Genomic DNA, 14,333 nt, shown 5'->3' with positions numbered 1-14,333 from the left:
CGGGAGGGATATTTTCAGTTTTATTTTAATTATATATCTTACATATTTTATTATAATATAATAATATCTTAATATAATATCTAATATTATAATATATTATAATATATATATATATATATAATATAATATTGGGATGGAGTATATTTAAAGCCCAGCAAAAGTGTAATGGTATCATTAAAAATGTTAAAAGTATTATTGTATTTTTTTGGTAATTGACATTTGATATGTACACTACATTTAAGGCAGTTACAAACCTTACAAAATTTTAGACCATCCAAGAGGAAATGTGTCATATTCGATACGAAACCGGATTTTCCCATTCCATCCTACATTGCTGCACTAAAAAAGGCTTATAATGTCCCTTAAAAGGGAGCTCATGTATAACTTTTAACACGTAAGTGTTGCCATAATTACTATGATTATTGACCAATAATGAAAGAAAGTGGAAGCTGCAGTGTATGCTCTCTCGTTACTTCAGAACATAGATTAGGTGAAATGAAGATTGTTAGAAATAATTATAATTCATGGGTAGTTATTCTCTGCCACGTGGTAATTTGTCAGGAGTAAGTGACACGTATTGGGTGAAAACACCTTACTTGCACTAAGTTATCTCATTGCTCCAGGTCAATAATATACGAAGGGTATTATTCTACACTATCTATGTAAAATTTAAAATACAAGTTAGGCGCAATACTCAATCTCATATTATTTTGTCTATATTACTCTATACGCAGTCTCTATAATAGAAAGAAAGACATTTTATTTCATAACACACAGCTTTTACACTCAATCCTCTTAATAACAACAAATAAACTATTTTTTTAACTAAAAATAATAATATTAACATGTTAATGTTACAACAATGGGATATACAAAACTAGTATTCATCGAATTTAGCTTGGATCACTCAGTAGCTTGGGGGAGACTTTTTTCTATCTGCCGGGGCGCTGGACTTTTTTTACACGATTGTGTTTCTGTCTATCCGCTTAATATCTCCAGATTAAAGGACCTTTATAGAAATGAAATATTACACGCAAAGTTAGCGGGGCCTGTTACACGATAGTTAGTGCTGCATACTCCTATATTTAAGATTCGTAAAGTTTTAATGATACGACTTAAAGGATAGAAAAGGAAATGGCGTGTAATACTTAGCAATATACTTTGCATAAAAAATAACAAAAGCATTGTAAGTGCAGTTTAAATTAATAATTGTAACAAGAACAAACATTAAAACACTTTACACAGAAGTAAAATTAGTCTCAGTTGAAGAACGGTATAACGTGCGATTAACTCTTTCTCTGAGTTCTGTATCTTCCATCACCATAATCTGGTATATTATCATAACGTATCGAGGGTCTCCTTTGTCTAGGACGTGCCGGTTCCTGTTCTTCCTCATCGCGCCTTCCAGTTTCTCGTACACCAGGGATATTACGCGCATTTCTTGGGGAATTAGACATAGGGTAACTCGTCATTAATAAGCTCCCACGCTCTGTAACACAAAAATAAATATGTAATAAGCATGTATTCATACTGTGTTGCGTTCTCCATTCAATAAAGTTAATAACAAACCACAATAGATATATTTTAATATGGGTATTGACTTGTTCAAACTTTTGTGCGTCAATTTAAATTGAGTCTCTTAAGTGTGAATTTTTGTTTGTATGAAATCTATATTGACTATTAAATCCGTGTAGAGTCTTGAAGTAGCCTAATAAAGATGGATATTCATTCTAAATGCATTTTTACCTCTACTAAAGAAAGGATTACTACCCTGATAGTATTCATTTTCGTGATATACTGGGATATTCTCTGAGGAGTCCCTACGGGGAGAAAGTCTCTACATGGTTTTACATGCGTTTAAATGGGAAAAAATACACATATAATGTACCTGCTGAGCAAAATCTACTAGGCTTATACTCATGGATTTTAAGGACACTTTAAGGTAAGTATGTACTAACTTTCATTAAAAATGTTCAAAATAAATTCATTTTTGGAAATAAATATGAAGTTTTAAAAGTTAAATTTTTTGTCAATGATAGTCACTACAGAAATGAACTATTTTAGGTACATAGTTACCCATAAACATATGTAACGCACACAAAAATTGGAAGTGAGTAGCTTACTCCAAAGCTGTATTACAGATATATAAATTCTGAAAATAACAAGTTTAGGAAAACCTATTGGAAAGAAAAGAGTACTTTAAAACTTACTTTTAAAGTCTACATCTTCATATTGTGACTCTATCTCCTGCTTCTGGTCTTCTTTCCCTTTTAATTTTTCATCACTCTAGCTTCTTTGGTAATATCTTCCGAGGTTTTTCAGCTTGTTTTTTCTTATCGCATCAATTTTACGCAATTCAATTAATGTACTTTTTCCTGCTTCCACATCCATGTTCTCAAAAACTTTTGACTTGGCTATTGTACTATCATTAAAGTTATTACAGCATATATGCTCCACATTTTAGAATAGAGTATCCTGTAAACACTCTTTTAACAATCTTTCACAAAATTACATGATTTAGACTCTCATTTGGATTTTTTGCCCTTCCACGAAGACATTTTTTAAGACTTCATCTTTTGGAAGCTTTCTGAATATTTGTTTTATGTGGAGCACTAGTGATGCTGGCCTTAAGTTTTTACTTGAATAAACTTCACCAGTTGCCTTGCCTTTTCATATTTACAAAAAAAAATCAAGTCTCATTAAATTAAAGTTCATATTGCGTCTTTTCATCTCTTGATACGTTGTGGAAATAAAGTAGCCATATCGATTTTTTCATAGCTTCTAAATCATTTACATATCCCCTTATAGCTAAACCAAAATAGTTTTATAAACGATCGATTTGGGCATCTGTTAGTCTACCCTTTCCTGATAAGCACTTTCCATATTTTAATAAGATGCCGTAATACTTAGCTTTGAGGCGACGCGACGTAGTCTGGAACCCATCCAAAGTGTGGCCAATGCATTCCAACGTTTATTTCATCACCATAGAGTTTTTTTTTTTACAGTGTCAAAAGCAGAAGAATTCTCTATCACCCAAGAATTTGACATATTAAACGTTTCTTATGTCTTCCGATCGTTTAAAAATATTCAATATGCTTAAAGACTCCATACCGCCACTGGAACATTTGTAATTCTTTACACATCCTGCACGGGTTTTATTGGAATCTTTAATGCATTTCTGGCAGTACTTAGATAAAATATCTATATGTAACACTTCACCCGTTCAAATGAAGTGGCAGTGATAATTCTGTTGAGGAATGTCCCATGAAATGTAGCAGTGATTTTGTTACTTCCTGAGTTTTCTTCAATTACTTCTTTGGCAGCTTTGGTCATTGATTCTTCAGCTACAGATTGAAGAAAACCAACCAAGGCTTTCATGTGAGTAACAAACTTTAATGGCGGTGGTGGAAAAATGATGAATGACAGATATACATTACACTCGTTATCTCTTACTTAATAATTTTGTAAACATTTATATAGTACAAATGTACATTTAAATGAACTAAAATGTCAGAATAATAAACCCATTGAAATTACAGTAAAACGTAGAGAAGTGTGAACGCGTCAGTGAGAATGTTTTATACTGGAAATGAGTTTCTAAAACTAAACAATCGATTGAAATCTCCTACACCTCTTAGTTACTATTCTGTATACAGTATATTAGCCAAAATAAACAGTACTGAAACGGTATTATTTTGTATGGTAAACACAGTAGGGCCTAACATTATATATATATATATAAGTAGATATGAATATGAGGGTTCTAGGACACTTTTGGGACAGACAGAAAATCAAGGGAAAATACTGTTTTAAAGGACAATAAACGAATCTGTAAAATCAAACAGTATGGCGGTTCTGGACCACTTTTGGGACAGCCCAAAAATCAATACAAATACTGTTCAATACACCATAAATATGTAAAAACAAGATAATAATATGGCGGTTCTGGACCACTTTTGGGACAGCCCAAAAATCAATACAAATACTGTTCAATACACCATAAATATGTAAAAAACAATTCACAATACAATTTACTTAAATAAACTATGGTAAACTGTATTCAAGCAATTTTTCATGACAGTATGACAACATAAATTGTGGAATTTATAATACTCGAATGTTGAATTTAGAATATGTTGGCATTACCGTTGAGCGAGAAATGTTGGTAGCACTGCGCGGCACACAGGAGAACAGCCTTTCCCGTCCAGACCTCACACTAGTCAGTCATATTTAAATTTTACTCTATACTTTTGATCCAGGAATGTTAAAAGTTCACTGTTTACTGGTTTTAATATCGCATTCTCTTCATCTTCAGCTCTATTTGGAACAAGACTTAGTGAAATTAATCCGTAGTGACAAGTTCAGTGCTTTATATTCTACAATTTTAACCACGTTACAACCATCTTTAAGACTCATCCATCATAACATCTCTTCCTTCAAGATAGGTGTGAATCATTCAGTTCATCAAGACATTTTCTAATCATGCCTATTTCATTACTTCAAAGCGACACTATGATGTGGTCTACAGTCACTGATCTGCGTTGTGCAACATCTCGAAGCAGCGGACGTTGTTATCACCATGACGTGATTCTGCAGTGTTGTGCAACATCCTGAAGCAGCCGACGGTCAAGGACTTATCAACCGCAGCCTCACACTCTGAACATCTGGGCTACACTGCCTCAACACTCCGCAACACCTTGTTTCATCACTCGACCCCTTTCTGCACCCTCCAACCACGTCATCGCAACCCTCACGAAGAATGAAAGATCACAGATGAGTTCTTAAAGAAATTAAGCTTAATCTATAGATTTAATAATGTAAATAGCGCTTATCAACACACCTTCATGAACTAATTTCAAAAACCTTTCTAAAAAATAACAAACCAAAAATTCAAAATTCATTCAGATGACAAAAATTGGCTTACAATTGGCATTCAAACCGCCGTTAAAGTTAGAAATAAACTGTAATAGACAAAAGAGATTTGAACAAGCAAAATTTTATAAATTGAAAATTAAACATTATAGCAATATTTTTAAAAGAAAACTATTATAAAGAACTGATTGAAATGTCATCTGATTCAAAAACCAAATGGAATTATTATAAACAAATTTTTAAATAAATCCAAAAAACCTTGTAGATACACAGGTGATTTAAATACAATGAACAAATTCTTTGCAAACATTGGTTCAGAATTGGCTTCAAAGATTCCAGATCTAGAAAACGAAAAAATGAAATCAAATCCGAACTCTATATATCTCTCTGAAATTACCAAACTAGAAATTGAGACCAAAATTAAACTTTTAAAGAATGATAAAGCAAGTGGATCAGATAAAATTCCAATCAAACTAATCAAAAATCTTGTATACATAATAAGTGAACCACTAGCATACATTTTTAACTTAAGTATTCAAACTGGCACTTTTCCCGATAGATTAAAAATAGCAACAATCAGCCCAATCTACAAAAGTGAAGGAATTTTTATCAGATCCATCCAATTTTCGACCAATCAGTCTACTACCAATAATTGGCAAGATATTTGAGAAATGTTTGTATGAGAGATTATATAGCTTTTTGGAAAAATACAACCTGTTATCAAGAAAAACAATTTGGCTTTAGAGTTAACAAAAAATACAGAGGAAGCAATCAATTTAGTTGTTAACAGTATTGATCAAAATACACTAATCTCATTTCCTAGACCTTAAGAAAGCCTTTGACACTGTAGATTTTAAGATATTACTATACAAATTAGAATATTTAGGAATTAGAGGTAAATGTTTAGATTTATTTGCTAGTTATCTTGATAACAGGTTCTGTAATACAAAAATTGGCAACAAAATTTCAAATTTAGAAAAAATCACCTGTGGAGTTCCTCAAGGAAGTTGTCTTGGTCCTCTTTTGTTTATAATATATATCAATAGTATAACAACCCTTAATTTACATGGCGAATTAGTACTCTTTGCCGATGACACAGCCTTAATAGTTAAAGGTAACGATTTATATAAAAAAAACAAACGAGGACCTGACGAAAATTAATAATTGGCTACAACAAAATAAATTAACTTTAAACTTTCAAAAACAGAATATATAGATTTCTCCAGAACTAATGACCAATTACCAATAAAAAAGGTAAATGTTATAAGTACTTAGGCTGTATCATAGACTTATACTTAAATTTTAATCAACATATTAACCATATAGAAAACAAATTAAAAAAGCTTTGAAACCGTTATATGTATGTAAAGAAGAAAACTTCAAAAAGTTCAGTATTTTCAGCATTTGTCATGTCTTTTCTAAATTATGCAATAACCATTTGGGGTAACAAAATATTTCAAACCTTTCTAACATTCAAAAAACATATTATGACTAGATTCAAGATAAAAAATATCATATCTTTAGATTCTTTTATATACATATAACAGGATAAAAATTAGCCCGTAAAAATAAAATAGATGTAAGTAGTTTAAGTAACATAGAATTAGATATTTTTAATAAAAAATTTAAGCGATACCAAACTTAAGGCATATTTTAACTACGAATATACCAACTAAAAGTTATTACAATCTGTAATTATCTTGTTTTCAAAATTCTTTAGGTTCAATTGGGATCACTTGGCCATTTACTTTAAAACAGATTTGATTGTAGGAAGTATGGCCGAGTTTTTTCTCATTGTATCTCCCTTATATTACTCCTGATTACATCATATTCAAGCAATTTATCAGAGACAACGACAACATAACCAAACCGCATTGGTAACCGCACTCTGAAAATCCATATTGATAATTATATCGTTCTTTGAACCAGAAATATTTGTCAAACTCTTTGTTGTATCAATGACATAAATAGGTCTATTCGCTAAAAAATTCTTTAGGATTGTAATACATTTCCTTATTATTACAGTAAACTTTCTTAAAAATCTTGATACATTCTGATACATGATTCTGAAAAGACCTCCGGAAATGTTTAAATTTTGTAATTCATTCTGGATAATAAGAACCGTTCAATTTTACTCTGATATTTTTTACATCCAAACTATCAAACTTTGAAGGATTTTTTTCTTGATTATTCTGTCTATCTGTTTGAAAACCTATAATAATGAACTTGGGATTGAAGATGTTTTCTATAAATATTTGTGATATCGAACGAATAAGTTGTTCCGGAAATACCTTTTTGCTCAATACATTGCCAATCTAGAAAATTAAACATAATGTTTTGACTTTTTGTAATTTCATCAATCAACCTAATTTTACTCGTGGTTTTATAATCAATTCATTGGGAACTCTAATAAAAAAAAATCTGTAATTGTAATTTTGCCATCAACTGGCATATCATTTCCAGTTTTTGTTTTTTAATATCGCATCATCGTCTTCTGCTCTTATAAAACTTAGATAAAATCCTCCCTTTATAGATCGGAATAGTAACATTTTCAAAAAAATCCTAATCCAAAATGAGATAAATTTCCAGCTGCTTCAAAAACACCAAATTTAAAAATCTGATTCAAAGCCATTAGAAGTTTGAGAAATAACATCACTTTTTGAATACGAAATAGTTCCTTTAAATTGTGCTTTAAATTGGCCACAGTTTTCGACTTCTTCTATCAATTTATTGTGTTTTCTTACTTCAATCTTAGAAAATAAAAACGGTATAAAATTATCGATTAATCTAACATTATCAGTTCCAAGATATGCTTGACCATCTTGTTTTGTTAAAGTTCCAGAAATATAAAACTGGAAGTTAGACGAGCAAAAGTTATCTCCAAAATCAATATTAAAACTCAGTTCTTTTATTCGGTTCATTCAAATGTTGTTTACTAATTGGATAGAAATTTTTAAACTCCGCCCTTTCAATATCACTAGCATATTTTCTGTAGTCCGCCATTTAATAAGAGAAATATTTAGAAATTTTTAAACATCGTGTATCATTTTTTTCATCGATCTAATGTACGTTTTTATAAGAAAAGATATAAATTTTAGTAAAATAATTAAAAAGATTAGAGTCATTTTTAATGATCTACTTCGTCATATTCAGGATTCTCTTCCTTAAATTTTGCGATCTCGGTCACATATTTCAATAAAATTTGCACAGGATAGTAACCGCTATCTATAATATTGTTCCAATCAACTGTATCTTTATTTTCATCCAAAAACTTTATACTCAAGTGTTGATAGAGACAAAGAACAGACATATGATCTTTTAATTGATAATGTATATTTTTCTTGAATGAACTCTGATGATAAAGTTTGATATTTTGCAATGTTATACCAATTCTATTTGTTTTACGTTGCCCCATCAAGCCCATCATATCTTCGGATAATTCATATTTTTGAGAAATGTCATCCCAATGTTCTTTTTTCAAATCTCTTTCGTGTTGCATGATAAAAAGATCGAAAGCACTGTAATGTCCCGCCATCTCTATTTTTATTAGGAAAAAATTTCAAAATCAAGTTTTTTATAAATTGGCTCTTTTTTGCGTTACATTCAGCACATTTTCCAGAAATTCTCTTAACTCCATTGATGTTTGCATAGTATTTTATATCATTTGTTTGCAGTTTTTTCTGTACATCTCACACAATATATGAGCGCCATTTATATAAGGAAAATTAGTCATCATAGCCGCCTAATCCATTAAATCTGTTATCAATGTTTTCAAAAGATTTATTAACATCTTCTTTAAATTTATTAAAGTTTTCTTCTAGTTTATTTACTTTATCGAGATATAAAGAGTTTTGATCATCTATTCTTTTAAGTAATTCATTATTATGTGTTACATTCTCATTGAAACGTGTACCTAAATTTTCAAAAAAGTTTATTTTCTCATTGAAACGTGTATCAAAATTTTTCCAGAATTTTGTTAATTACTTCACCAACTAATTCATTAACATTATTTTTTATATGTATTAAAGTTTTTTCTTCTAGTTTTATTTACTTTATCAAGTAATTCACCAACATCGTTCTACTGATCTTTTATTTCTTTCAATCAAGTTTTTCAATAGACTTCTGTTGTAAAAATCTTTAACATGCTGTTTATGATTCTCATAATTTTGTTTTAGTTCATTAAACATTTTAATAGGAATCTTCTAATTGAATCATTACAACAACATCAAATGGATTAATTCCTTTACTAACACCGCTAATTCTTTTTCCTTTAAAATCTAAGGCATTTTTAACATTCGGATCATGTAAATCAACAATATCGTTGTTTTCTGATAATTTTAGAGGTTTTAAAATTTGTTCTTTAACAACAACATCATGTTTGTCAATACCAGGTCGAACACCGACAATTCTTTTTTTATTAGCCAAACTAACATAATTCTTTTCAACTTTGATCGCTTCAGTAATTTTATCAGCTTATCGATATGAGAACATTAAATTGGTAAATAATTTTTTTACACCATCATCAACTTCTTTTTCCAATGTTTTTATTTTATCAGCAACTTCATTTGAACTCATGAAAATTTGCAAGTTTGTTATCATATTCTGCTTTAAAAATCTTCAATCTCGACAGCAAACATATCTGAATCTGGAAGGTTTTGTAATTAATTTTCTAACTTGTTATCAAACTCATTTCTCAAACTATCAAAATTCAAACTATTATCTACATTTTTGAATAATTTGTGTTCCAAATACGTCAAAAATATTTGTGAATCCATATTTATTAAGTAATAATTTGTTAACAACTTCTTTAAAATCTTTACCAGTACTCAGTTCATTCAAAACAAAAACACATAAATGACCACAAATTGGGGGATCTTTATAATCTTGAATCTGAGAATCATTGTAGTAGACGCTTGATTTTTTCAAATATTTAATCAATTCTATAGGTGGTTTGTCCTCAATTCTTCCATACGAATCAAAATAACATGCATTCTTATCTTTTTTATAATAACAAATCCAATGCGTTCCACTTCCCATAATCGAGTCTAAATTCACAATTTCCACATTCAAATTTCTTAACTTTTTCAGGTAATGTATCTCTCATGAAATTCCTCTAAAATGTTTAATATTTTTGCAGATTTTCTTCCCAATTCCCCGAATGTTATAAGGTTTAAATATTTTTTTTTCAATGTTTGATTTCACGTAATTCAAAGTTTTTTCATCTAATCCAGATCCTGTAACATCTTCCAACTCTTTATCTAACCAATTTAAAATGTTTCGAACAATAGGAATCACAATCCTTTTTAACGATTGGAGCAGCTTTACGAACATAAGGAACAACATTTTTAACAACTGGAATATTTTCTCCAAAATCTAATAAATCTTTTCAAAGTCCACCATTTTTGAGTTTCTTTTCAACTGATTATAAGAAAATTCTATTCTGGTTCCTTTATTGTTTTTCTTATGTTTTTCGAGTTTATTGTATTGTCTATTTGTCATATCTTGCCATTTTTAAAATTGATCTTATCTTCGCCATTTTTAGTTGATCTATTTTAAAATTGAATACTAACGGGTATTTTCTTCTTAAAAGCGGATTTTATTTTTTCTTTCTGATTTTTGCTGAAATTTACATTCACCTCCATTTATATAGTTAAAATTTCAAGTTCTCTTCGATTCCCATTCCTAGTTTTCTCTTCAAAAACATTGCTCCAGCTGTTGGAAGTGCAACAAATCTTTCACCTAATCTAGCATCTTTTGATAAAAATCTATCCATGTGCCTTATCTTGCAAAACTTTATCTGCTATATGTCTGGAATTTGTGTCTCTATTGTTTTGCATAAAAAAATATCGTGTTCCATAGCAGCTTGATCTAATTTATTTATACCAGGATCTCCTCTTTTCAATCTTTTTATCAAGTTTTGTGCCAGGTCCCAGATATTCATAGCCTGGTACGTGTAATTCAAAAGGTAAATTGTTGATAAAATCATTCAAAAGTCCCGCTACCTTCAATCATAGATGAACTTATTGCCGGCAAAACTCGTTTTAAATATTTAATTCCATCAGGTTTTTCAATCATTTTCATCAAGTTTGTTCGAAATAAAATCTTTAATCGCTTTCTTTTCGTTCAAAAAATTGTTGTTTCCAGCCTTTTCTTGAGCATAAATATAATTTATAATTCCATCGAGTTTTGTCAAATCGTCCGATATATCTGTACTCAATCTTATTATCACTGTATTTTCTTATACCAGATCCTTCGATTCGTTTTTCCCAAATTGGTTTAATCAAATTGAGATATTTTTTTACCTTTACTTGACTTTGGTTTCTTAGTTGATGGATCATTATTTTTGTAAATTGAATCAGATTTCCATAAAATTTCAGTATACTTTTTCAAGTCTTCTTCAGAATATAAACCGTCTTTTGGAACATCAGTGCCTGTTAATAATCTCCATAAACCTTGAGTTCCTTCATATGTTTTTTTCATTAATAATGATATCATTATGCTCAAAATTCACGGGCAAATTTCCAATCATAAAACTTTTCTTTTTTCTGTCCCAATACAAACCAAATTTATCATCCTTTGCTCTAGGAAGAAATTTTTTTACCAATTTCACCAATTATTTATATCCGTTGTTCCAGGACTTATTGGTTCAACTATGGTAGACGTCTTCAATGATTCGAGGTCTAAATGGTGTTGAAGATGGTAATTTTGGCAATTCAAACTCAGATTCTGGTATCGAAATATCAGCAAATTGTCGTACAACTGGAACCAAATTCATGAAATTTTGATTATCGCTTTAAAAACATTTTCAATTTTGCCCTCAACATTTTTTATTGCAGATGTTACAGGTTGATTAATTTTTTGAATAAATTCTTGTTCTTTTTCATCAATTCGAATCTGTTCTTTAAATTCTTTGATTAATTTCTTTTCGATTTGATCAAGTTTTTTTTGCTTCTTCAGAAGTTACGTATCGCTATTTATTTAGGAAAATTTTGAAACGTAAACGTAAACGTGAACGTGAAACGTAAACACGAAACGTAACACGAACGTGAAACGTAAACACGAACGTGAAACATGAACGTGAACGTGGAACGTGAACGTGGAACGTGGAACGTGAACGTGGAACGTGGAACGTGGAACGTGAACGTGGAACGTGAAACGTGGAACGTGAACAGATTTACCGTTTTTCTGTTATTTTCATAATGTAAATAAAAAGTAAAGATAATATAAAAATAATTGTAACAAATATTTTATCGAGACCACTGAGCAGCATTTATGTTAGAAAATTTATTCAAATATTTTTCCATTTTTAGGCTTCAAAGTTAGATTAATAGTTAAAAATCCATAGTCTTCTTTCCAAATTTTATCACACAATTCATTAAAGTGGTTAAAACTCATATCAGATCCCACATAATTGTTATAAATCTTTCTCGAATAGTGATCATCTTGCTTAAAAATACACAACATATTCAAATTATTTCTAATAACTTGTTTATCAACCTTTGAAAAGCATTGGGAAAGATAGATAGATACAAGATATGTTTTTGTGACGAGACATTACGAAATATTCCTTAATAACGTCCTGGATTTTCCAAAATACAATCATCAAAAACGATTAACGAATTGGGTTTACATTCGCTTAACGGAACTATGTCCCTCAGAAGCATTATAAAAATGTGATATTTTTTTGTTTAAGTTTTTCTCAATATTTTTCAAATCTTTCTTGTAATTTTTTTTATAGGCGTCTTGTTCTAAAGATTTACTAAAAACATACAAATTGGAATAAGGAATCAACCTATTGTAGATAAAATTCAATAATAAAGTTGTTTTTCACACATCCACTTGAACCAACAATTAACAATCTGATTGGTTGATCTTTCTTATTTTCTTCAAACGTTTGAAGTTTTATCTGATCTTTTTGCTTTAAAAATTTCTCCATTTAAATAGAAGATTTTCATCTTGAAGCAACGCTTGCGAAAATGAAGCTGTTCAAGTTGACTTCAGAAAGCTCTAAATTAGTTTTAAACTTGGAACATCCTATACACTTAGAGAAGAATCAAATTATTTTATCGGTTTAAGCGGTTTTTATTCTGACAATTTTGTAATAAATATTAGTGAAAGTTCTCCTTATTGTATAGGATTTTAGTGAGAAGAACATAACAAAATATTATGGTTTAAACAAAGGATATTATACCTTCGATCAAATAAAAAATTCCCTTAAAAATTATCTGAAAATATTCAAACAATCAGATAAATCTTTAAACTTTGACGAAAACAAGTTTGAAATGCAAAAAAATTATCTGTCTAATAAAATTCAAATAAAATCACCAGTAAGAATAATGTTTTTCAGCAATTATTGTAGAATTGTTAGGGTTTGTTCAAGAAACTATTGAGCCAAATCAGGTATATTTAGGAAATAAAAACGCCAAAATTTAGACCGTTCGATGTAATTGAAGTGCACTGCAATCTCGTTGAACCTAGTTTTGAAAATCATACCGAACATTTACACAAAGAATCTGAAATTTTTGTACACTTTTTTTCCCAAATGTTGCTTATGGATCAAAAATCAGTGAAAAAACCGAATGAAATCGATTATATTCCAATTAGAAAAAATATTAAAAGAATTCAAAAAAATCGTTCTAACTATACAAGACTCTGAGGGAAATTTATTAAATAATGAGAGTAAAACAACAATATATTTAAGATTGAAAAAGGAATAAAAATGGAGTTGATGATGATGACAAAATTCAATATTTTACTTAAAAAACAAGGGGCTATTCGAATGGCCCCTTAACAATCTTCATCCTGACACTGTTTTTATCAATGAATCTGGCCTTCATTCTCAAAATAAAAATAACTAGTTAAATTTCTTTCTATCTAAATGGAGTCCAGTTGTAGACCTACTCAACAATCAACTTACATTCAATAATAAAGACATTTGCACGATTGTTGACGAAAATAATGAAATTTGGTTTAAGGCTAAAGATGTTGCAGAAATTTTACAATATGAAAATACTAGACAAGCTATCATAAATAATATTGATAATGACGAGAAAATAGCCTTTAAATATATAAATTTACAAGAGTCTATGCCATAGACCCTTTCAAAATCTTCATCCTGAACACTATTTTCATTAATGAATCTGGATTTTATTCTTTAATACTAAGATCTAATAAATTAGAAGCAAAAACCTTTCAAAAGTGGGTTTACAAAAGAGGTTTTAATACCCTCCATTAGAAAATTTGGTGAGTACAAACTTGAAAACAAGATTAAATATTTAGAGGACGAAGTTAAACACTTGCAAATTAAAGATGAAATGAAATCATTGAAAATAGAGAATCAAGAATTGCGAATGGAATTAATGAAGAGAGATATGGTATGTAAAGATTTTGATAAGAAAAAACACCATGTTTTAGTATTAATTAAGAAGAATCACATGTGGGAATATCCTTATTACGTTATC

The 14,333-nt window shown here is 29.7% G+C and overlaps 1 protein-coding gene across 1 annotated transcript in view; it reads right to left on the bottom strand.

The window, feature by feature from the left end:
- Positions 1-1,140: 1,140 nt before the first annotated feature.
- The window catches only part of LOC124354348 (probable heat shock protein ssa1), a 68,881-nt gene continuing 55,688 nt past the window's right edge, over positions 1,141-14,333 (bottom strand). Inside the window, exon 18 of the mRNA XM_046804730.1 lies at positions 1,141-1,489. Within this exon, the coding sequence (XP_046660686.1) occupies positions 1,287-1,489 (203 nt within the window). The 3' untranslated portion in view covers positions 1,141-1,286. The remainder of the gene's footprint in view (positions 1,490-14,333) is intronic.

Source organism: Homalodisca vitripennis, chromosome 2 (genome assembly GCF_021130785.1).
Source record: "Homalodisca vitripennis isolate AUS2020 chromosome 2, UT_GWSS_2.1, whole genome shotgun sequence".
NCBI lineage: Eukaryota > Metazoa > Arthropoda > Insecta > Hemiptera > Cicadellidae > Homalodisca > Homalodisca vitripennis.
The sequence above is the reverse complement of the archived record's forward strand: the minus strand, read 5'-3'. Positions and strand labels throughout refer to the sequence as shown.